Source organism: Pogoniulus pusillus, chromosome 1, assembly GCF_015220805.1.
Source record: "Pogoniulus pusillus isolate bPogPus1 chromosome 1, bPogPus1.pri, whole genome shotgun sequence".
NCBI classification, from domain to species: Eukaryota; Metazoa; Chordata; class Aves; order Piciformes; family Lybiidae; genus Pogoniulus; species Pogoniulus pusillus.
The window spans coordinates 44,436,110-44,461,478 of NC_087264.1; the positions used below are offsets into that span (position 1 = coordinate 44,436,110).

The 25,369-nt window shown below is 40.2% G+C and overlaps 1 protein-coding gene across 1 annotated transcript in view; it reads right to left on the bottom strand.

The window, feature by feature from the left end:
* Positions 1 to 14,482, bottom strand: part of SEL1L (SEL1L adaptor subunit of SYVN1 ubiquitin ligase) — a 35,445-nt gene extending 20,963 nt beyond the window's left edge. The window contains exons 1-5 of the mRNA XM_064151192.1: positions 14,278 to 14,482; positions 7,109 to 7,146; positions 6,565 to 6,784; positions 3,201 to 3,368; positions 947 to 1,052 (exon numbers count right to left, since the gene is read on the bottom strand). Of these exons, the coding sequence (XP_064007262.1) occupies positions 947 to 1,052; positions 3,201 to 3,368; positions 6,565 to 6,784; positions 7,109 to 7,146; positions 14,278 to 14,350 (605 nt within the window). The 5' untranslated portion in view covers positions 14,351 to 14,482. The remainder of the gene's footprint in view (positions 1 to 946; positions 1,053 to 3,200; positions 3,369 to 6,564; positions 6,785 to 7,108; positions 7,147 to 14,277) is intronic.
* Between the last annotated feature and the right edge of the window lie 10,887 nt (positions 14,483 to 25,369).

Genomic DNA, 25,369 nt, shown 5'->3' on the forward strand with positions numbered 1-25,369 from the left:
AAACAGATGCACTACTCTGCACCTTGATTTCTCATGGACCTTTATTAGCATTCCAAGGCTTTTCTTTAGCTCTTCTCCTTTCTAATCTCAAACATATTTCTTTCATTAAGACACGCTGAGGCATACCTGGTTCCTCTAATAATTTCATTTTCTAATAAAGTCTAAGGTGTTCAGAAGAACTAATATTTAATACAAGAATAATAGTCAGACTTTAACATATAGCATGCCTTTATCTTTGTGAAGGTGTGGACAATTTCTAGCTGTGCTTCTACTTTAAGTAGAAATACACTCCTTTATCTCCACAAACAAGTTTAACATGGTAATAGTGCTCACTGAGAACTAAGCAGTTGGAAGTCACCACCTGCTAATGAAGTAGTCAAGACGACAACCAGGGAGTTCTAGTTTGATGTAGCTATTCTTAACTATAGCTGCAAGCTGACAACTATTTTAGCAGTAATTTGACACATACAGATTGGAAAATAAACAGACTATAACAAACAGAACACTATTTTTTTGTCTGTTTTGTAAGCATTACCCTTTTCTCTCACACAATGTTAAGTGCTACAGTTTAACAATGTGTTGAGATTAATACTATTTTTACAGTGATCAACAACATCAGAAAGCAGGAATAACAACAGAGCAGGTCAATAAAGGATTTCATCTTTGAAGCAAAATGAGAATTAGACTGTAAAAAACGTTTTTAAAATGACAACTATCTTGTTTTTTCTGGGAAGTCGCCACATATAAATAGCAACTACAGCACCATCTTGCATTAAGTCAATAATCTGATGAAATTTGCTCTTCAAAAATTAAAATTACACAATTTTTAGCAGATTCAGAGGAAAACAGTTAATTTTTTCTAAATATTCTGAAATTATTATTTTTTTTTGGTACTATTACTGCAGTGAAGCCACATCACCCTTCTCTTGTGGAGTGGTAAACTTACTCTTTCTTCTGAGCCTTTTTACTGCTTTCATTAAGGATTTTCATTCCAGTTTGATAAACATCTTCAGCTTCTTGCATCTGCCTTCTCTTATTAGACTGCTCTTCAGCTGAAATAGACAGTACATTAAAAGCATCTGTTAAACAGCTCAAGACTATTCTCTCAAAATTCCTATTGATTCTAAAGGGAAAATGCAACCAGAAATAGGTTTCTAAAGACCAGTAAACAAAGCAAGTGATTACAAAAAGCTATCTAAAGAAGGTGTCAAGATAAGGTAGACAGTTTCTCCTCACATGTCTCAAGTACAATGTGTTGTTAAAATATTCTTTTCATTGTTCTGAAGACAGTCATGCAAGGAAGAAAAGTTCCTCTTAGAATCACAGAATCAACCAGGTTGGAAGAGACCTCCAAGGTCATCCAGGCCAACCTAGCACCCAGCCCTATCCAGTCAACTAGACCATGGCACTAAGTGCCTCATCCAGGCTTTTCTTGAACACCTCCAGGGACGGTGACTCCACCACCTCCCTGGGCAGCCCATTCCAATGCTAAACACTCTCTCTGGGAAGAACTCCCTCCTAACATCCAGCCTATACCTACCCCGGCACAACTTGAGACTGTGTCCCCTTGTTCTGTTGCTGGTTGCCTGAGAGAAGAGACCAACCCCCACCTGGCTACAACCTCCCTTCAGGTAGTTGTAGACAGCAATGAGGTCACCCCTGAGCCTCCTCTTCTCCAGGCTAAATAACCCCAGCTCCCTCAGCCTCTCCTCATAGGATTTGTGCTCCAGGCCCTTCACCAGCTTTGTTGCCCTTCTCTGAACACCTTCCAGCACCTCAACATCTCTCTTGAGTTGAGTGGCCCAGAACTGGACACAGTACTCAAGGTGTGGCCTGACCACTGCCAAGTACAGGGGAAGAGTAACCTCCCTCATCCTACTGGCCAAACTATTTCTGATACAGGCCAGGATGCCATTGGCTCTCTTGGCCACCTGGGCACACTGCTAGCTCATGTTCAGCCTACTATCTATGAGTACCACCAGGTCCCTTTCTTCCTGACTGCTCTCCAGACTGTAGTGCTGCTTGGGGTTGTTGTGGCCAAAGTTCAGAACCCTGCACTTGGCCTTGTTAAATCTCATCCCATTGGCCTCTGCCCACCCATCCAGCCTGTCCAGGTCCCTCTGCAGGGCTCTCCTACCCTCCAAACAGATCAACATCCGCTCCTAGCTTGGTGTCATCTGCAATCTTACTGATGCTGGACTCAATCCCCTTGTCCAGACCATCAATAAATATATCGAGCAGGACTGAGCCCAAGACTGATCCTTGGAGAACACCACTAGTGACTGACTGCCAACTGGATGTGGCACCATTCACCACTCTCTGGGCCCAGCCTTCCAGCTAATTCTTGACCCATATCATAGTGAATCTGTCCAAGCTGCAAGCTGCCAGCTTCACCAGGAGCTTGTTGTGGCAGATGGTGTCAAAGGCTTTGCTGAAGTCCAGGCAGACTACATCCACAGCCTTCTACACATTCACCAGGCAGGTAACCTGATCATAAAAGGAGATCAGGTTGGTCAGGCAGGACCTGCTCTTCCTAAACCTGTGCTGACTGGGCCTGATCCCTTGGCCATCCTGTAGGTGCTTTGCAAATCTTGCACCACTCTTGCAGGTGAATGTTTCCTAGAGAAGGGTTGCCTCTGTGCAACAAATCAGAAGTATAATGGGAAACACTAGCACAGAGTCAGAGTTTGGAAAAGCTGTCTAGGATCAAGTCCAACTATAGATCCAACACCACCACATCCACCAAACCATGTCCGAAAGCACCATGCTTAGACAGTTTGTGAACATCTCCAGGGACAGTGACTCAACCATTTCCCTGAGCAGCCTGTTTCAAAGCTTCACTACTTTTTCAGTGAAGACATTTTTCCTAATATCCAATTCTAAATTTCCCTTGGTGCAACTTCAGGCCATTTCCTCTTGTCCTATCAAGCCTCTCTACTACTCCCTTAGCCTTGGAGACTGAGTTCTATAGATTTCTGCAATACAAGATTTCCCAAACAGCTTTAGGAAGTGGCATTTGCACTATAATCTTTTCCATCATTAGAGCTTTGACTTCACAATTACTTGTATACTGCAGTATTAAGTGGCTATCAGTATATGACAGGGACTTCTACACACTGAAATAAAGGGCATTAAGAGGACTGAAAACACAAGCTTAAGAAAGCATCACTTGCACAAGAAGGCAGCATCAGGTTACTTACTTTCACAGAAGCCCCACTTCTGATCTTTCTTGTAATCATACGTTGTTGCACACCAAAGCCTGCCATCTTCCCTCCCATCTACAGTGCACTCTGCATACTCCTTCTCCATAAACAAAAAGGGGAAGTGGCAAGGTTCACCATCTGCAGTGCCTCCAATAGCTGTCAAAGCTGAAAATACATACCCAGGAATTAGACTGCCTTCCTCTATTTCACATATTTAAGTCACCTTCTAAATACAGGAAAACAATCCTATGTTGGTTTTAATTTCTATCAACTGCATTTAATCAAGTTTTCTCATTTACAAAAGCCTGGGAAAATGCCAATTATTTATCTAAATAGCACTTGGAAAAGTACCATTATTATTTAATTAGGAAGTGTGGTTTCTTACATTCCTCAGTTCTAAGCAAAGAAAATATTTTTGTTTAGATTAGAGAAGGCAAAGCTGAATTACATTTGTACTGCCAAACGACATGAACAGCCCTTCCTTTCACTTTCTCTTCTCATGCATTCCATTTCTCATGCTACCCTTCAAGTTCATTCCAGTGCACACATTCATTTTAGCATCAGGATTTGACATTCTCATGACAATCACTCACATGGCCAAATGTGATACTGAAAACACCTGAATATCAGCAGGGAGCACACTTAAAACAGCTGTAAGAAGAGACTTAAATGAAATCTTTGCATGTCTACTTCTTTTCTATTGTTGCACCGAAGCCTTTATTTCACTTCAGTAATACATTTAAGTTGCACTGAAAATTACTTTGAACAGTATAATTTATTTCTCATGCATTAGCACTGAAAAGTTACTTCGACCAGTATTTTTTGATAAAAATCAATCTTCTCTGAAGAATTAACTTCATTTTTTGAACATGCAACTATTTCAATTGGCCTTTTATAAAGGTTTTTCTCCTTCACTAAACTAAAACAGCAGTTGGGCTTGACTTCATTTGAAGACACTTGCAAAGGCATGCAATTGAAAATGTCAATTATATGGTGTTTTTTCAAGCTAAGTTTGTAATTCTTCTGCTTAAAGAGAAAGCTCGTTCTTATTCCTAGGAGCCATAACTGTATGGCCTAAAGACCACAATAATTACAAAAAAACATGCTGTTTTTTTTGAAGCATAAGGAAGATTCCAGGATTAGTTTGCCTCAATTGCTCTTTGTAATTTGATTCCTTGATGATGCTCCACCACACCACTTAAAATAATTATCCCATAACACACAAGGAAAAATGTTATTTTCAGAAACTGTATTCAAAACTGATATATCCACCAGATGCAATTAGCCTAGAATCATTTTAGACATCTGTTAATGAGATAGGAATGCACAAAGTCATGCTAAGGGTACATATAAATAAAACAGAAGGGACCTCTTATCACTGTCATTTGAACAAACTCCAGGTGCAGGATATTAATGCTGTACTTGAGAACTTAAGTTTTATTTGCTTTGATCAGTACCTTGCGTTCTGCATTTAAAGCAACTGGACACAAACCATTTACACAGCACTCAGCACAAGAGTTTGCTGTACACTCAAGTTCTGAAATTACTTGGCCTTAATCCTCCCCTTCACCATTTATAAATTCTAAATTCAATCATGCTGCTGTGTTTTTTCTACAGAGACAGTAAAAAAATGCTCATGTTTAAAGCAACACAGCAATGTGATCACCAGATAAGGTGTTCAGCAAGTTACTTTGTCATGTACTTAATTAAGTACATGACAAAATACATACACTTAGTGCCATGGTCTAGTTGATTGGATAGGGCTGGATGACAAATTGGACTGGATGATCTTGGAGGTCTCTTCCAACCTGGCTGATTCTATGAATAGTAAAAACTGAGGCATATAGTTTACTCAGAGGATAAACTACTTTTTGTCAAACTGAGTATGCAAGTAGCAGTTTATCTATTTTATTATGTCTAAAGTATATGGTATTTAATAATTACATTTTATCCTTTTTTTAACTTACATCTCATGTCATGCTTTATGCTGAGGAGACTCAAATATAGTATTGGTAACAGTACTGCAAGAGGAAAAAAAGCAGAGCAGCAGCAGGAATTGCCAGCTCTCAATAAACTTGTGTGCAGTTTTCAGATAAAACTGTTAGTGTGAAACCTGATTGTTATAAAGACATACAACTAAAAAGAAAAAAGAAACATCATTCTCTTTACACCTAAGACCTCCTCACTCATCAGAAGAAAACAGGACAACTTCTTTCTTATAAGGTTAAAATCCTTAGTAGTACCAGCTGTAAATTACTGGAAATCAATTTTTGTTCTGGTCAGTGTCTTGCAGACCACACATGGAAATATGAAGAGTTGTTGGGGTTTTTTTGTTTGTTTGGAGTTGGGAGTTTGTTTGTTTGTTTCCCCCCACAGTGTAATTTCATGACCATACACAGGAGCCAAACTGTATTTAGAAAAGCTTTACTGTGCCTTAGTGCAGCCCTGTCATCGGTAGCTCTTTTAAGAGATGTAACATCTGTACCTGAGCTAGGTTCTTGCCTGGATGAATTAAAAAGTTTGCCAGTAAAGCTGTACTTAAGCCAGGTTGGTTTTGTGCGGTGTTTTTTGTTGTTTCTTGGTTGGTTGTTTTTTTCCCCTGTCAGAATACAATTACTTTTCCTTCCAAATTGTTTTCCTAGATAGAACCAGTAATTTGTCCCTCTATTTACTTCTCATGAAGTTTTAAAAACTTTGCTGCATTGGCTAGGGTACTCAACTGTGCCATCAAATTATCTGCTACAAAAATGAAAGTCAAAAATATTTGAGTTTTATCCGAAGTAAAAGAAAAATATTGTAATTTCCTGGGAATTTAAGCACAATAATATATTTTACCTACATTTTATCTAAATTTAAAAACTTTCTGCAGTTTACATGAAGTTTAGATGTTGCCTGAAAGAACAACAGTGACATCCTAGGAAGCATGCCTCTGCCTCAAAATTTTTTCCTTCTCTGTCAACTGGGACTCTAGACAAAAAGCGAGCAGGCTGAAACAGACACAATTTTTCCTTCTATAGTTGGAATACATATACCCAGCATTATATGTGTACTTGAGTGTTTGAAGAAATTAGAGCTTTCTCCATTTGATAGTTAAAGCTTTCCAACGTGATGAAAATAACAAGAATTACATAAAATTCCTCCAAATGCACCTAGAAGTAACCACTGTGATTTTCATCACAATGCATCAAATCTTTTTCATGTTAGTTTCTACTAGAAAAGGAAGCAATTACCATCACATTCCACAGAGATTAAAACAGCAGTTATTTCATATGTCCATAATTACTATTTATGTTCATCCACATGCTGAAGTTACTCAGATGCATCTTTCCTGCCACTTGTTCAAAACACTGTGAGCAGTTACCTGGTCTCTGTATTTCTGCTTCTTCCAAATCCTTATCTAATAGATTTGACATTTCTAGAGAGTTCAGCTCTTCCAGTGAATTCTCTTTTTCCTCTTCATGACTGTGAAAGTTTTCATCATCTGCTTGAGAGTCCGATTTTCCCGATTCAAGGAAGATCTGACCTGCTACCACTCGAGTTCCTGTGGAATGGTCCTTTACCTGGTCCTCTGCAGATAAAGTCTGAAAGAAATCAGCCACAATTTAAAATACTAGAAATTGAACAGCTAGCAAAAACCCCCACTACTTTCAAATACAGGCTTCATTAACATAATAAGTTTATACCACAGCATCAAAAGTAAGTTGAACTACTATGAGCTTTGACTCCACCCACTTCACTTCTTTTGAATAAAAATAAGGGTTTAAAATCCTTCCAATGGACAGAAGAAATTGAGACTGCAAGAGACACAGAACAGTTCAAAACAGGAGTCAAATCACAGGTCTGAACTTTAGGACTTGGCTCTACTTCACAAGAAAAACTGAATGAGTAGAAGGTAGTTTTCTCACCTTTGGCTCCAGTGATTCATCTTGATTTCCTTCTTCATCTAGAAGAGATAGTATAAGTCAGTTTTCCAGGAGTAACTTTCTCAAAAATAAAGATAAGTTTAGCTATAATATTGTGCAACAGTTCTGAAATATTGGAGTTTCGTATGTTGCCTAATTCACATCAGAAAGACCTTGTTAGTGTTGTCAGAATCAAATGTTTCACAGGTGAACCTCTTCTTCCTTAAACTATGCCAACACAATTATGTGTCTGATACTTTTTTCAAATACGATTTAAAACCACAACAAAAACACTGGATCATTCCTCTAGATTACTACACAGTAGGAACTCTTCCAGTCCAACTAAACTACCTGAAAGATATGCATCAAGTGAAAGGAGCATATAGAACGTAATTTTTTTAGTGGCCAAATCAAGCTTTAGCATGAACAGCTTAAGTAGTGACCATAAAGTTTCATGAATACAATCCCACTTATAATTAAACATTGTCCTTCATAGAAAGCAAATTCATTTTGCCTGACTAGCACACTGAAACCTTTATACAGAGGTGTCTATATAGACCTGTGAAAAATGTTTATCTTAAGATCCTGTTCAAGAGCTGAAAGTCCTGTTTAACTAAGCTTTCTTAGTTTAATCTGCTATACTTGATTAGAAAAACTGGAAAGAAAATGGTAAAGAAGAAAAGCTATTAGGCACAGACCTAAAGGAATATAAGTGGTAGGAGTCAGGATATCATCAGAAAAGCTTATTTATGACAGTTTTACCATTGCTTTGCAGAAACGAGTCTCTTGTTTGTTCCTGTAACTTAAATGGGTTTCTCACTGTGCTTTGAACAACTTGGTTTGTGCTACCATCTCAGGTGAAAGCCTCGAAAATGATCACAGACAAAATGTGACTGTTTCCAGTTAACAGTATCTGGTATCACCTCATTTAGGTAAACAAAATTCTTTCTATGTTTGAAAGACAACCTTATGGCCTCCTCCTCTCTCATCCTCAACTCACTTATATAGAAATAAAAGCTCAAAATATAAACAGATGACTAAACAAGGATGTTGCTATCTCCTACTACTTCTGAAAGCACTTGGCAGCAAGCAAACTTGCATACTTTTCAACTTCATGCATGAACAGTGCTTTGCCAGAGATAATAATTATCTCTCTGAAGTGACGAGCTACAAATGTGACACTTACTTCAGTTCATGTTTTGAGTATTACTGTGTCAGAACAACTGCAGGTGTCTACAGTGAAAAGATCAACCTTGGAAGCGAGATTCCAGAAAATTACTTCCAGACTGAAGTATAACTTTTAGGTAAGTAAAAAAAATTAAGTTGTAACGGCATAAAAAACAGGAAAAAAAATCTGAGATGTACAAGTGAAGCTTGTGATGAGTTTGACAGTGTAACTCAGTCTATTGAGCACTCTCAAGAAGGTATTAAAATCAAAGTTTGACAGATTAAAAAAGTCTGGAACAGCTGGTGGGGGTAAGAAGCTGTATCTCACAAGTTCAGAAAACACACACATGCAGAATCCTTCAGAGAAACTAGTTGGGACAGCAAAGAGCACCTCACAAGTAACATACATTCCATGTAGCAACCAAGGCGGCATAAGAATTCCAGCTTTGAAAAAACATCAAAAGAGGCATAAGGAACAAAGAAGGCCAGCTGCATTCTTGGCAGAGATCACAGCACTTATCAGTTTGAGCAATCTAGGGGAATCTAATCTAAGGCTGATTGTAATAAAGTCTAAGTTTTACCACTGAATTTCAACCCTTCATATCCTCATACAACTTGCTTTTTAAGATATGGTAAAAGTGCATATGCATTTAGGGTATTTACTGTTCTCTTCCATTTTAAAATATATGAGACAAATTCTATCATGTTCCCTTCAAGTTCCATTCGATTATCAAAAAACCCAAACAACACACAACAGACAAACAGCACCCCAAAACAGTATCTAAACCTAAACACCACCTTTCAATTTCAAATCCCAGAGCTTGTCAAGAGATTGAAATATGCTTCTGGAGTGGGGTGAGGGGGAATGAAGACAAGGTTAACTCCCTCAATAGTTTGTATGTGGCTATTAATACATACAAAGCACTCACACAGTATCAGTTACTGCAGTAACAAACACCATGTTATTTTTAACAGCTGTACCAGCTAGGGTGGGTGTTTGTCTGCTCAAAATCAGACAAACAGCACTAGACTGTTACAGTTTTGGTAAAGGCTTTACTAGCTGTTTTCAATTTGTGGAAAGTTGACTTTACAACAAAAAAAACCACATAGAAGGTCAGATCTAAATAGGGTAAATTACCTACGCACGTATATATCAAAGAAGTATTTTGCTATGTCATATGCAAGGGTTTGCTGAATTGAAAGGAAAAAGACATCTGAGCAACATAAGACAGAGTTAATGTTTGCTCTTCTATTTCACTTCTATTGCATCATTTAAATTCTCTCTGAAGGAACCAGCTTTGTTATTAAGAAACTGTATTTGAATCAGCATTTTCAAAACAGTGGTTCCGAAACAGCACTAACTGCTCTTAGCCTTGGGACTTCCTTCTAAGTTAGGCAGATGAGGTTGTAGTGATGACAAATAATGTAACTAAAAGAGGGATCACTTACAGCCTTGTTATTTCACAGAACTGCTGACTAGTACACACCTGCTATTCAGAAGTGTGTTGACTTCTAAGAAACACTTAAGAGAATTCTGCAAGTGTTAAAACAAAAGTCTATGGAAGGTCACAGTTTGACCTAAGAATACTTTATTAGTCAAGGCTCAGCTACTGATGAAAGTCACAGATGTTTGCACACCTGCTTTGGAGATCAAAGCTGATGATTTAGTTTGCTTTCCCACAGCTAAATTTTAACAAGTAACTGTTTTGTTTATTTATTAATTTGAGTCTGTTACCAAGGTGCCTAATTTTATAAATCTCTTATGAAAAGGACAACTTAAAATTAATACCACCACTTGTTAAACAAATTAGGGAAATGCAAAGATATAGTAAAAGGATTAAGTAGGCAAAACCACTTGTGGCTGAAACATGCAGCCGACAACATTGTACCAAATGAGCTGTAGGCATTGCTGAGTGCTTTCACACCCAGCTAGGGCTCTAGAGTACTTCAGAGCTAAACACTTGCTTCAGCCATCCACCACTCCATATATAATTAAAACCAGGTTTAAAATTTATTAATTTTTACTCAATTAATAAAAAAACAGCATTCAGTCAGCCTGTTAAAATGTAGTAAAAATACTCTGGCAGCCTATGCTAGATACAAAGATCCTACCATATGCTGGATAAAGAACCTACCATTCTGTGCTCAAGAGAGCACTGTGGAGAAAAGGATAGAAGCAAGGAGAGCTGTTCAGTGTGATTCAGCAAAAAGAAGGTCCTTTAACTTAAGGGAGCACAACAAAGTTCTGCTGTATTAAAAGAACAAATCAACTGACAACCTTGTCCTGGTTTGATTTAGAACAGAACTAATTATGTTCAGTAATTTTACTTTTTAGCTCACTCTCTAATTACCTGCAGGTTCTGCGGTTAATGGCACCTTTTTTTCAGATATTGTCTGTTTCTAGAAGCAATAACTTTGAATTTTTCTAGCTGGTACCAAGGACTGGCATACAGACCAAGGTCACTGCTAAATTTTGTATCCTACATCGAGGGTGCAGAGTAAAAGGCAATACTACAGGGAAGAGTGGACAGGATAGGTGACCTTGAACTGACCAACTAGGTATTTCATACCATGTACACGTCACTCATTCAGTGGTCAGCCCAGCCCTAACCCTTGTCAGAGCCCATAAAGTTAAAGCTACTAGACAAGAAATATTCATTTCAACATTAGAATGGTCATTCACCTCTGAAAAATAACTCCCCCTTGAAAAAAACTTAAAAAAACCCAAATAAACAAAAGTAAATGCAAGCAGTGGGCAACCCCCCAAAGCTCTGATGAATGCCCTAACTGATCACTGTAGTCAGCTTCCAGTGTTTTTGCCAAGCTCTTTAAGCTCCAAACACTAACACAACAAAACTAAGAGTTTGCAGTCATCTCTAAAGTGGGATGCTCTAGCCAACCCACTGGGAGTGCAGAAAGAAAATACTTTTAAAATTGCTATTTTTTTTTCTTAGTTGTGCTTATTTCACTTTTATCTCATTTTTTTAATTTCTATTTTTGTTGTCAAATATGTTAGTACAGTAGTACATAACTTTTGTTTTTTTGTAAGTTAAGCATCATGCTCAATTTTTTTTCACTGAGAAGTGCATGAACAAAAATGGTTTGGCAATAACTGCTTTACAGCATCTATCAGGTTTTTTGGGGCAACTTTTCGTTATTTCTTTTAATATTCTTTTTGTATAACTGACTAGTGAGAATTTGAAAGAGAATGCAAATCTTGTTCATTTTATCTCTGTAGGAAGAAATTAAATATTATGAAAAAAATACCTCAGACTGCTTCTCGTTGATTTTTCAATGGTTAGCACAAAAGCTCCATAGCTTAAATGTGATTCCTATGACATGAACCTCTAAAACATGCAGGCAGCTAAGCAAAATCCTTAAGTGGCACCTATTTAGCAGGCTTAGTTTCAAAGCATCCTTGGCAGCAAGAGTGTTCCCAGCTATGATCTTATGATTTTATAGCACAACTATACAATTAAGATACAGGTCAACCCTCACCTTAATTTCTCTGAAGGAACTGAGGTTCCATATCAAGCAACCAGTTTAGGGCATGTTGTTCACTTAGTCAAGCAAAAACAGAAGAGTGTGGAAAGTTGTTGAGCTGCCTTTTTAAAGAACAAGTACAAAAGTTTCCTGCAATTACGTGACTACTCTTATCTGCTCAACCAGTTAATGAGATAGTATGAAAACCTTTGCCTATCACTGAAGTTAGCCATGGAAAGTGCAGGATAGTAAGAGGAAGAGTCACTTCCTCTCCTCATGTAAAACGAGAGGATTTCTACCTTTTATTCTGCAAACATTGAGAAAAAACACTCAAGAACCAAATAATACCAGCAATCAGAAACAAATGAGAATATTTTTTTCTGTGTTTTTATTGAATGATCAACAGAAGAAGTAGTCAGCTTTTGCTGCTGTGGTAAGCACAGAACAGCCAGCAGCTTAAGCAGTTACCACTTTTCTAGCAGCTTTTGCCAGTTCCCTGTGAGCTCATTATTATTTCCATAGCCTCAATGCTGAACTTCTTTCATAACTTGTACTAATATTCCATCTTAAAAAAAAAGTACACATTTCTTTAGGGCTCAGTTTCCTTCAATTCATCTCACATTTTCAATATACAGTTTTAAGCAAAAGTTTATGACTACAATGTTAGGGTTTAAAGCCATAGTTAAAAGGCTCTTCTACTGAAAAAAAAAAATCCTCTGGTGTCAGGAAATATCATGTTTTTACTCATCCTTCTCAAAACCCCTCCCTTCAACATACTCACATTTCAAATAACTGTTTCCATACCAGACACTATGAATGAACAAGTATTCAAGGAAGCATTTAACACAGAGTCTCCAGGCTTGTACCACACTCTACTAAAGAAAATGGCACTGTTGCTGTAGGAAATAAAAACATCAATCAAGTGACACTGACTTATTTTCTTTGAGAATGACTCCTCACAAAAACTGGAGCAAAAAGGTCTCTTGCTTTTATCATTTGCTGCCAAAAGGTGGACTCCAAACACCTTCTCCTAATTTATTTTGTGTATCAATAAACAGTCTTACCTCACAGTAGTGATTTAACTGGCAAGAGCTTCTAACCACACATGTGCTTTCTTGGACACATCAATTGCATTAGTTCAATTAACTCTAAACAACTTATCAGAACTTGATATTCACAAGCACAACTTAGTGACAGTAGAAAAGCAGTCAAGACAGAAGAGTGGGATGCTAGCACAGCCATAGTTGCACACTTTAACAGCCCTTAAACCTAACTTCTACATACCCAACAGACGGTTCATCTGACAAGTCTCATCGCACCTTAGCTTTTTTCCTTTCTATACATTATCACAGTGTCACAGTATCATCAGGGTTGGAAGAGACCTCACAGATCAAGTCCAACCCTTCACCACAGAGCTCAAGGTTAGACCATGGCACCAAGTGCCACATCCAACCTCGCCTTGAACAGCCCCAGGGACGGCATCATTCAGAGTCAGTCTTCGGCTTCACAGAGCTTGCAGGTATCTTTTCTACACCTCAGGAAGAGCTGTTTTATAGCATTATGTACAAAGGTCTTGTGCTTGATGCCTAGGCTAAACTCCAGTAACATCACCTTCAATTGCAACACCCTGCTCTATACCTGAAATAGAATGCCAAGTCACTGAAATTATTTTTAGAGAAAAGTCTGTTACTTTCCTGAAATACTGAAAGCCTGAAAGCACATCCCCAGTAGCACTAGATAAAGCTGTCTACTAAATGCCTACTTTCTGGCTTCAGAAGCACTACATAAATAAGTGCATTGCACATTGCCCCCACCCACCCACGGTGGAAAGAAAGGTGTGGGAGGTAGAAACCCTTGGAGAGGAAGCAGATGACAATATATGAGAAGCATATAAAACCCAAGCTACGTAACAAAAGCAGAAATGTGTTATAGTGACATAATGCAGGCCCCAGAACTGCGCTCTTTTATCTATCTGCATGAGAAAACTGTTCTGATAAAGCTAACATCAGCATTATCAGCTTCTCGGCAAGAAACTGCAAAATAGGAAAGAAAAAAAAGGTCTCGCTTCAGTGTTGAGCCGAGCAGTTATTACGAAGTGCTCTCTTAACGATCTGTTTAAAGGCAGGAGCCAGCCTAAACAATATGTTCACCCCCATGAGGCCTACAGAACAGCCCCCAGTGAAGCAGTGCCAACAAGTACAGGGTGACCAACGGGCCCGTCGTCCCTCGGTAAGTCTGGCTCCTACTAACTCCTAGCCCTGCAGCTGACAGGAACACAACTCCCTCGCCCTCCCCGCGTCCCAGCGAAGACGGAGCTGTCGCCATGCACCCCAAAGCCCCAGTGAGAACACAGGGTCCCTTCCCCGGTTTCCGCCGCCTTTACGTTAGGACGCCCTCGAGACCCCACAACCCACAGTGGCAACAGCCCGCACCCCCTCTCTCGCAGCAGGGCAACAGGGGGGCGAGGCCGCCGCAGAACTGAGGCCCTGCGGGGCACGGAAATGTGAAGCCCCGGTACTAACCGGCTGCGGCCAGCCCTCCGGCCCAGAGCGCCGCAAGACACAGCACCAGCCCGAGGCGCAACCGCTGCCCCATCCCACCGGGCTCCTGAGGGGCCGCCGCCGCGTAGGGGCCCCGAGTCCGGCTGCCTCGCTCCGCCCACCGCGCCGCCGCCACCAATCCGCTGGCCGAGCTGACGGGCAACTACCGGCTGCTGACAGCGGCGCACGCAGGCCCCGGCGAACGGCTCGCTCTACATGGCCCACTCTGATTGGCTCGGCAAAGAGACAGCGAGCTGGTCACGCCCTCCTGGCGACCAATCGCACTCCAGAAGGAAGGCACGTGCCTGAGGGACCCTCGCACGCAAGCGCGCTCTGCCTAAGCGACGGCTGCCATTGGCTCATGGGCTGCTCCTACAACACCCAGAGTGCCTTGCGAAACACACGGCCCAGACAGGGCTCCGGGGGGCGGGAGGGGAAGCCGAGGGCCGGGGCTAGACTACGTCACCCACAAGGCTTCGCGCCAGACTGCGCAGCAGGTGGGGAGGAGCGCGGGGCGGTGTCAGCAGCGGCCCCCGGGCCGGATCGGCTGCCGGGGGGCGGGTGTCTGTCCCGCCCCGCTCGCAGCTCCGCGCTCAGTCAGCAACGCCGCTCCTTCGATTGAAATTTAGAGTCTGGGGAGCATGGCAGTAGTGTATTCCGGTGCGGCCCCGTCCGCCGGCGGTGAAGGGCGGGAAGCCTTTCCTTGGCCGTTGTAGGGGTCGGAAACGCGGGGGCGGGGCCGTGTCGTGAGGAGTCGGGCTGGGATAACAGCTGTGAGGGGAAAAGACTGGCGTTGAGAACTAAGCAGGCAAGTGCTACTTGTGTATTAGCAAACCTCTTCTGGCCCGCTGGGCTTGCTACGTTTTGTGACAGAGCACGGGTAAAATCAGAGCTGAAGCCTTTCTTCCAGGGCACCTGGAAAGAGAAGTTGAAAGTTGAGTTCATCCTCTATTTTGCAATGACTTCGAGCACAGGACCAAAGCAAGAGACCCGGGTCAGGGGAGCGGGTGTTCCGGTGGGAACACTGTGATGGTTTGGGTGTTCCCCGCCCCCCCCCCATTTTAGAAATACCCAGACTAGACTCAGCCGACTCTGGGAATATAAATGAAGCTATTTATTTACAGCTAGCACAATATACAAACAGATATTTACAGTACATACAATTATATACAGAAATATACAAGGTAAAAGGTAATACAGAAACACAACTCCCCTCCCAGAAACCTGAGTCCCCAGGAGGGGCTCTCAACCACCCCTGCACCTTCCCCCTGCCCCTCTCAACCTTACCCCTGTCCTAAAGAAGAATAGAGGTTCAGCCAAGAGGTTAAGAAGCAAAGGTGAGTGGAAGATGAGGTTAGGGAGATACAGCTCAGTCAGAAGCCCAAGGCAGAGAGTGAGTGAAAAACGGTGAGAGTGTTATCTAATGTTTTCATTTCTCCTTCCCAAACTCCTTTGCGAGACTCTGAGGGAAGCAGACATCACCATTGTTTTCCCTTCACAGCCTGTGATCTAGTTCTTCTCACCAAAACATTCTACCCTGCTTCGAACTAGCACAAACACAAAGCCAACCAAAGAAGAGTACATCCCTGAGAATGTCGTATTTTGCTGTGTTGGCTGTCTCCCAGCCTTGTGTGACTTTTTGAGTATCTATCTTGTGTTTACAGGAGTGCTGGCAATACTGTTCTGTCTGGGGCTTTTTCAGATGTAGTTGATGAGTATGTTTACTTACTATTTGTAATGTTTTCCTTAGAAAATGTAAGTAATACAGCTGGAAAAATGGAACAATCACAAGGTTTAAGCTACCACAAGCAGGTTGTGATTTATTCAGAAAAAATGCTTTGATCAACACTTGCAAGTAATGAATATACTGGGAGGAGTAATTTTTTTTTCTGAGGCTGTTTGAGAACAGGAAATGTTAAAAAGTGATCAGCTGCCTGTATTTAGAAATAAATTACATCTTAACCCAAGACTTGATAGAGTAAGAGGTCCACCCAAAATTGTTTGAAGCACGTTGCCACAGAACTAATGAGGGATGTAAAGGATCTGGTAGGAGGTTGGGACTGAGGTTTAAGGGTTGGGCTCTGCTTCTCAAGAATAGAGTAGCAGCACAAGCTTTGCCAAGGAATATTATTCTGTTTTGAGGAGGACTGTAGGATTAAGTTGTTGTGCCTTGATTATGAGGCTGCCATGAGTGAGGTGGTGTTATCTATTTGTGTCTCTGTGGGACAGGATGGGCCAGTGAACATTGAGGAAGGCAAGATGAAAGTCACTGGTTTCTGGGTAGCTGTGCAGCCCTACTTCATTTCCTGCACTGGTCTTACTTTGCTGTTAAATGATACTGTCAAACTGATTCACACAGTGTTTTTCCTGCCATCAGTTTTGTTTTTCTCGTGTCTGTCCAGTGCTTCCCTGCTTGCAGTGTTGAAGGCACATGGTGGAGAGTAGGAGAGTAAAATCTGTCAGTGTTTAGCTTTTTAATCTTTGTTTTATCTGTGAAAATCAGTGTTCAATTTACTGAAAGCCATTTAAGAGGCATTTCTCTGATCAGATATCTGAGACTTGAAGGAAAGATGGACTATTGTCCTGAACGGAATATGGCTTAGTGATGTCTAGCAAGAGAATAATGGAAGAGTATCAAACCTTAGGTGAAAATACTTTTCTCTAAAGACTGTTCTAGTTGCTCTTGTTTATGGCTTAACTGTAGTTACAAGTGTAAGCTGCAAAGTGAGAATGTCTTACATGGCAATGTGTGAGTAAACTGTGTTTGAGTTTATACTGAATTTGATGAATTCCTGTAATACAGGGATAAGTGATTTTGTTTTCACTGTATGCTGCTCATATGCTTGAGAGACAATTTTGCAAACTTTTAAACAAAAATCTCATGTGAGAGAAATAGGCTGAAGGACAAAAGAAAAATTGATAAACAGGAAGATGAATAAAAGGGACAGTGAGGAAAAAGAGATTAATAATACAACGGGAAGAGAATGTGCTTGAGGAGTAATGCAGGAGCTGAAAAATCATGAGGGAGCTGGTTGTAAAAAAGCTTTTGTAGGAGAGACTGCTTAGCTCTTCCCACATGCAGATTTCTAGTGTTGGTGGGGTGGAGAGAGGATTTACAGAAGCTTTACCTTTCCACATCTTGACCATCAGCAAGTGTGTCACAATCTTCTGTGTTACGTGATTTGGCTGTAGCCATATGAAGAAGATTGAATTATCTTTGATAGTTCTCCGAATATGTGAGTCTTGTGTTCAGCAACGCAAGTTCTTAGGAAAAAAATAGAATATAAAAGAGAATGTAGGAGTAAATCTTTATGTTGTTCTGTTCACCATATGTTAAAAAGGCTATAATAGAACTTAATAGAAGGTACACCAGGCAGGAGGATCTTGAGAAAGATGGACCAGCTTCAGTGTGAGAAGAAACTAAATGAACTGGAACTTTTTGGAAAGAAAAAAGTTGGCAGTTGAAAAATGTGGTTAAACTTTTATGAAATTGCAAATAGTAAAGAGAAGTTGTGTAGAGAATGATTGCTTACCACTTCTAACAAGGAGTTCAACAGGTACCCAAAAGAATGATGAACAGCTGTAAAGCTAGAGGAGCCCCTTTTCATGCAGTGTGGAATGAAGCTTAATGAAAACTTTTTTTATTTCCCTATAAGTTTTTGTAACAAAGTGTGAAGGTCATAAAGAGCAGCGTGATGGATGGTTTGGGAGTTAGACCTCCCCCCCCCATGAATTCACCAGACTAGACTCAGTTGGCTGGAAGTTAAGGAAGCTATACTTACAGCTTAGCACAATTTACAAGCATAGATATACACCATATAGACAAATATTTACAGTTACATACAAATTAAAAGTAATACAGAAACACAAAATCTCTCCCAAAACAGTCAGACTGCCAGGAGGCTCCTGACCCAAACCTTCTCCCCCCTTTCCCCTCTTTCCATCTGCTCAGAAATAACCAAATCAATCCCTGTATATCCACATGATAAATCTGGAGAGATCTGAGTTGAGATGTCAAAAAGATGACAAGAAGGTTAGAGGAAAATAAAAGGTTGGATTGGATTAAAGTGTTAAGGCAGATGGCAATCACACAGACTGCCAGAGAGGAAGAGAAAACTGAGAACTAACTGAGAAGTGAGTGTCTTATCTGTATTTTGACTACTGGTGTTTCTCAGCAGAAGAATGAGTGATATAGGTTACTGTTTTGTTTTGTTCTTTCTCACAGCTAAGGATTTAATTTCTCTCAGTAAAATATTCCAATTAGCCTCAAACCAGCACAAGCATGTCTGTTGTTGTTGATAAAACTTGATTACCTGAATCTGGTTTTCAACATAAATGGTACACAGTTCTCTGGTTGTGGAATGCCAGAAATTGCCAAGAGAGGCTCAATTTCTGATACTTTGTTCCTTGGGTGTTTTGTGCAAAACGTGACTGAGGGCAGGATACTGACTTTAGTGAGCAGCTGACCTTGCACAGTAGTGTTCTCAGTGTTACTTGTGTATTCCTATATTCTTGGTGTATTAGTCTGTGTTGTGCTCTAATGCTGTAGAGACATGAACATGGAGTTGGACAAATAGTAATGTGTGAGTGTCAAATAAAAGGGAGTAAAGCTTGCTGGTGATTGGTATCCTTGAAGTTTTTTAATTGCTGTTTGTTTGTTTTCCTCCTAAGTGATTCAAGAAGTATCAGTAAATCAGAGGCTCAAAACAGGTTAGCTACCTTAAATGAGAGCATGCAGTGAAAATACATTCTTTTATAGGTCTTGTTTATAAAAAGACAAGGGAAGAGAAGCTTGCCATAATTTAAGCTGTCAACAAAGTGAACTTTCTGTAGCTTATTGAGTAGAACTTACAAGCCTTTAGGATGACAGAAATTGCAAATAGCAGTTCAAGCATACTAAACCAAACAAATTTGGGTGCTGATAACTGATTTATGTATTTATTCCTATCAAACAGTTTCCTTGGTGTTTTCACACGCTACTTTTTCTATGCTGTCCTTAAAAGCAAGACATAAACCCACCAAATGTCTTATGGAAACATGAGGTGAGGGTGGGGGCTGGGGCCTGGGGCCTGATGAAACTCTTAACACTTGAAAGTTGACTTTAAAAAAAAAATAATTTGTGTAAAGGGTTAACCCTCATGGGAGTGGTCTGAACCTGACCCCAGGTGTAGTGGTCAGCCCACTCCCACTTCCTTTCCAGTCCTCTATAAAAACAGGGGAAATGCCTGTTTGTTTTTTCTCTTTGCCCTCCCTGCCTGATAGTACCACCCTTGTTCCTGCTGCTCCTGGTTTACTACATGGCCATTCTACCATACGGTGGACAACCCTTTCCTGCATCTACCTCCATCCATTGCCATCAATCTGGTTGTATATATTTTTGTATCTTGTTTCCCTTCCCTATACCTTTTTGTAACTCCCCTACCTTAAATACCTTTTATTTATTGTTAAAGTTTTTCTTTTAACTTCCACATCGAAGCAAGACTATTATTTGGGTGTTTTTACCCCTTTTCCTCTCTACATCTAATTCCTTTCTTTCCCAAGTGGGGGAAGAGAGGAAGGCATCACATTATTGTGTTGTATTGGCTATATTTTGAGTTTCTGGGAAGCTTAAACTAGAACCAATACAATTTGTTTGGGTTTTTTTTTTGGGGTGGGTAGGGTTCACACCCTCTACGGAATACTTGAAACTGGCTTTTGGTGAGATGAGCTTCAAAAAATGCAGGATCATAGCTTAAAAGTAATGATATTCTAAAAACATTATTGTGGTGTAATCTTTACTCACTTTTTGTCCCTGTGAAATAACTAAATGTTTTCAAGGTTTACTGTTGCTGTTGTTAAAACTTAAAGTAAATATAGATTGCTAATGGTCAAAGGCCTGTAGCAGCTGGAAGCTTATGATACACTATCTTGTCAGATTCTGATACTTAGAAATAAGCTGGAATCCTGAATTTCAACTGTTAGTGAAAAAGGGAAAGAGTTTGAGAGTTTTTTTTGCTAGTGAAGGCAGCAGAAGTTGCTAGATGACTAACACTGATGCCTTGCACATTCTTATGGAAGATATATATGACCTTAAGTGGCAAAGCATATTTAATTGGATGAAGGAAAATGAATCTTCCTCTGTTACCATTAACTGCCAGTTGCCTGATTAAATTTAGAAGGCTCTCCTGGTTCATGATTTCCACTGTGTTCTGAAGGGATTTTTTTTTTCTTATTCTAATGTAGGTCTTCTTATGTCTTGGTGTTTAAAAAAGAGTCTTACTAGGCACAGAGCAGATCATTCTAAGGTAAATGTTAGCTCACTAAGTCTAGATGCCCTGTCTGCCCCTTTCCCCCCCAATCTGGAAAAAATAGATATTCATGTCTTATCAAATAAATCCATAGTATGGAGCTTCAAATGAAGTTACTGTATGAACATGTGGTTATTTTTTTCTATACAAGTCTAGTATGTGTTCAGGTCTTGCAAAGAACTGAACAAGTGGGGAAGAAAAACAGCCTGGCTGAGTGAAGAGGTGCAGCTGAAGTAAGGGAAAGAAAAGGGGAGTTTATGAACTTTGGAAGAGGGGGCAGACAGCTTGGGAGGATTACAAGGCTCTTGTGTGGCTATGCAGAGGAAGAGAGTTGGAGTAGGTAAAGCCAAACTAGAACCTGGCTACTGCCATAGAATAGAGTTTCAGATGTTTCTGTGTATACGTTAGTATCAAAAGGAGCGCTAAGTAGCACAACATGAGCTGGCAGTGTGTGTGCCCAGCCCAAACAGCAACTGTGTCCTGGGCTGCAGCAAGAGAAGCATGGCCAGCAGGGCAAGGGAGGTGATTCTCTCCCTTTACTCTGCTCTCATCAGACCCCACCTGGAGTACTGTGTGCAGTTCTGGAGCCCCCAACAAGGACATCAAACTGTTGGAGTGAGTCCAGAGGAGGGCCATGAAGATGATCAGGGGGCTGGAGCACCTGTCCTATGAGGACAGGCTATCAGAGTTGGGTCTCTTCAGCCTGGAGAAGAGAGGGCTTCGAGGAGGCCTTGTAGTAGCCTTTCAGTATCTGAAAGGGGCCTACAGGAAGGCTGGGGAGGGACTATGTACAGAGTCTCATAATGACAAGATGAGGGGTAATGGGTTTAAACTGGCAGAGGGGAAATTCAAACTAGATGTTAGGAAGAAGCTCTTTACAGTGAGAATGGTGAGACACTGGAACAGGCTGCCCAGGGAGGTTCCCTGGAGTTGTTCAAGGCTAGGTTGGATGAGGCCTTGAGTGTCCTGTTCTAGTGGGAGGGGGTTGGAATTAGATGATCTTTGAGTCCCTTCCAACCTAAACCATTCTATGAAATATGAAGCCCGTCTACAGTAAGGGCTGGAAGGAGGTTCTGGTGAAGTAACAAGCTCTGGGGAGCTTGCCAGTCTGATCTTGGTGCTGAGGAATGGCATGGAGCCACTTGGGTTTTTCCATGTTGAGAGTTTGTGGCAGAAGAATGGTATAGTCTGCTTACCCTCTGCTTTAAATTTAGATTTCCCCAAAGTCTGTGGAGTAGCAACTCGGCTCCAGGGTTTATTTTTTTGGTTGGTATGACATTAGTGAGCTGAACCATGGCTTCATGTTTGAACTGAGTGGCTTTTGCTCTATGGTCTTGGCTAGATAAACTGTATTCATTTCAGCTGTGTTCCAGGTTAACAGGTAACCTTTTCAGATCAGAAGCCACTAACCTTTCTTTCAGTCTGGCTTGCAGACCAAAAAGCTGTTAGCTAACAGATAGCTATTTCTTCCTAAAGTCTTCTTGCCAAGTAGCATGCCGTTGCTACTTACAAGAAGCTTAAAACAAGAACAGAGCTTCATGCATAAAATAGGATGCTTTTAATGTGAATTACAAGTAACAGACTCATTTCTGTTAGGACTGATAAAAGTTTGAGACATAATTAGTGAAGCAGATTGTCTGGGACCGAAAGCATCAGGTTAGAAAGCACTGTGATGATTAGCACTGTGCCAATGAAAGCATGTGTCTTGCTGTTTTAGTAATGGGATATAGTACCTTTTAATTAGAGGTCACTGGTTTGAATCCAGCTCAAGATAATTTGGTCATTTGGTATAATTTGATTTAGAGACCACTGCAAAATGAGTCTTAGGCCAGTGTAACTATTTTTAATACATTCACAGCATTTTCCTTACCTGTGTGTATATTGCCAACAATAATTCTCTTAACTTCTCTAACAGATGATAAAATGACATTATTAAAATCATCTTTCTAGCTGTTGGCAGGGTAGAGGAGAACTGAACATTTAATGGAAATTGATAGCCTTCTCATTCAGTTAGCTGGTATCATTAATACAGGATTAATGGAGGGAGTTTCATTCTGCAGGAACTTAATTACTGCGATTTTCTGAGGCAAACGTTGGATTCTGAACTCTTATGCCATGTGAATAGTCTTCTGAAAATGCATGGCATCACTTGTATGTGAAAACAGTGCTTTAATGGTCAGATTTTATGAGAAGAAGCCCATTATGAGGAAAGCATTATGTCAGAAACAAGTACGGTGGTCTCTGTTGGTTGTGTGGTTTTGGTTTTTCTTTTCTGTGTTTTGTTTTGTTTGGGTTTTTCTCCTCCCTGTTCAGGAGATTCATCATTTTTGTGATTTTATAACCTTCTAACTCTGAGGTGGCACAATCCTTCTTAACTCTTCCAGATGTCTTCTTTTAATTTTCTACTACTGGATGGATGTTTCATCTCATCTGTCTTCCAATGCCAAATTACAGCAAACTTCTCTTTTCTGTGCCATGATTGGAAAAATGTGTAGACCTTGTTTTCTGCTTTGTACTGTTAGTTTTATAGATCTTACAGAAAACTGTGCTGTTATTATTATTATTTGCATAGAATACTTACATGTATTAGAGAATGTTGAATCTAATGCTTTTGTTACTATATGCAGAAATATATTATCCCAAAAGACAACTGTCTTTGATGGAGAAAGGATGTATTGCTGTTGGGACTCATTCAAGGACACTACCACTCTCACTCTACTGCACTCAGTGATTTGTATGCATTTTTTGAATCAAGTGAGAAATGTGGATTGTGTGCTACTAGTTATGAATGTACATCTAGCACTCTAGTGGCCTGTGTATGTACTGTGTCTGAATTAAAAGATGCCTACCGGAATAATGACTTAGCATTACTTCTGGGTCCAGCTAGCTGTAATGTTTAGTCCAGCTAGCCATAATGTTTAAATGCAGCTAAACAGAATGCGTTTTTTGTGCTACTTCTCCAGATGAGAACGTTTAGAAGCTTTCCATTATTATCTTCAGATCAGCTTTGTGCAGTTGTGATACGTGGTATATTGTGGCCACTCTCTATTAGCAGTTTGTGTCATATGACAGATATGTTATTTGTTAGTAATGCAAAATGAGCTGGCAAGCTAAGGAGGACACATTAAGGGTCAAGATGTTAGCAGGTATGAGTAATTTGACGTGCTTTCAAAATGCAGTTGTGCAAATGGATTTCCTCTCCTTTTTCTGTATTCTTCCTGCACCTACAATATGGGACACTGATTTCCTCTTCTGTGCCAGAAGTGTTTAGGGTGGCTCATTTTTTCTTTCCTTTTTTTTTTTTTCTTGACTGTTGGATGAGGAAATTACAGGCACAAAAATGTCAGATGGAAAAGTCTTCGAGAGTATCTTTATCTTTGTAGTTCTTTTTAATATTATGTGGAATTCAACACTCATCTATTAAAAAGAACATCCAAAGCTCTTTGTGTCACCTATGTGTTGCTTCTCCTTTTACTTCTCAATCTGACAAAAGAGTGCTGTAGGCCATGCCAACAGCAGTAGCATAAACTACTGCATGCCCACTACAGTAGCATGAATTCTTTGAATTAATGAAGGTCAGGATGTGTCTACTGCCTAGTACTGAGCTACCAAACTAGCTAGGTCCAGTAATCTGGTTATTCTTGTGCAACGTGGAGCCTAATGTGGGTGTTTCTGCTGCTTTCTGAGAGATACACTAGTCTTGGATGAGCTCTAAGTGCATCTAGTAGTTTACCACAAGTATCAGTGTTAAAGCCAGCATGAATTAGGTTGTTCTGCTGTTGGAAAACTCTTTTCAGTAACCACTGCAGTGAAAAATACTGGGTTCTAGGTAGAACAAGAGTGTTAGGAAGTTTATTTGCAGTTTCTTTGAGTTTTCTGTCCTTTCACATGATTCCCCTCTTCCTTCTTAGGCAGTTGGGAAACAAACAAGTCTACACTGTAAAGTTGCTTCCAGAAATTTATTATCCTGTGTCTGGAAGAGGACATTGTGTTGCTCCAATGTTAATTGTTGAGGTTGCAGAGGAAAATGCAGAAGTTTTAAAAGTAAAATCTTTTGGTGATGTTCACGTTACTTGTGAAGTGTTTAGAAAGAAAGTGTTTAGAAAGGGATTTTTATGCTATGCTTTGAGGAGTTTGTAGTTCTGTGTAGAAGAGTTTGGCTTATGCAGCTAAGCAGAAGCAGTAGAAATTCTACCAGCAGACTTGCTTGGACAGTTACAGTTCTAGCATTGTGATTTCTGAATACTAAACCAGCACTTGAACTGATATGGACTGAAAGGAAATACAGACAGCAAACACCTATAAAAACGACATGGGTTTTGTGGTCAATTTGGATAGTGGATGCATTACATTCTAGGGACAAAATTGTTTAATGTGGATTGCTTTCCTAGCTTGTCTAGTAAGTGATATCATATATCAGTGTTCAGTGCTTTCTCAAACAAAACAAAAGAGTCTGTTCCTGTACCACTCTTATGCTTCTGTTCATGTGCTATTAAGTTTACCACCAGCATGGTAATTTTCTCACCTTGGAAAATATGCAGCTGGGCAATACTTGACATTCTTTCCCTTTCCTTCTCTTTGAGTCTACCTACCCACACCCCACAGTGATCATAGAATTTTTCTAATTAAAAAATGTCAGTTGCAGCCTTTCTTTGTAGAGTTGCATCAATAAAATTATTTTTCTAGCCCCCTCTTTTTTTTTAATAATCCCTGTCATGGCAAAGGTTTATTTGGTTATCGGTTTTTATCTGGTAAGGAAATTGCACAAGCTAATCATGAGACTCTGA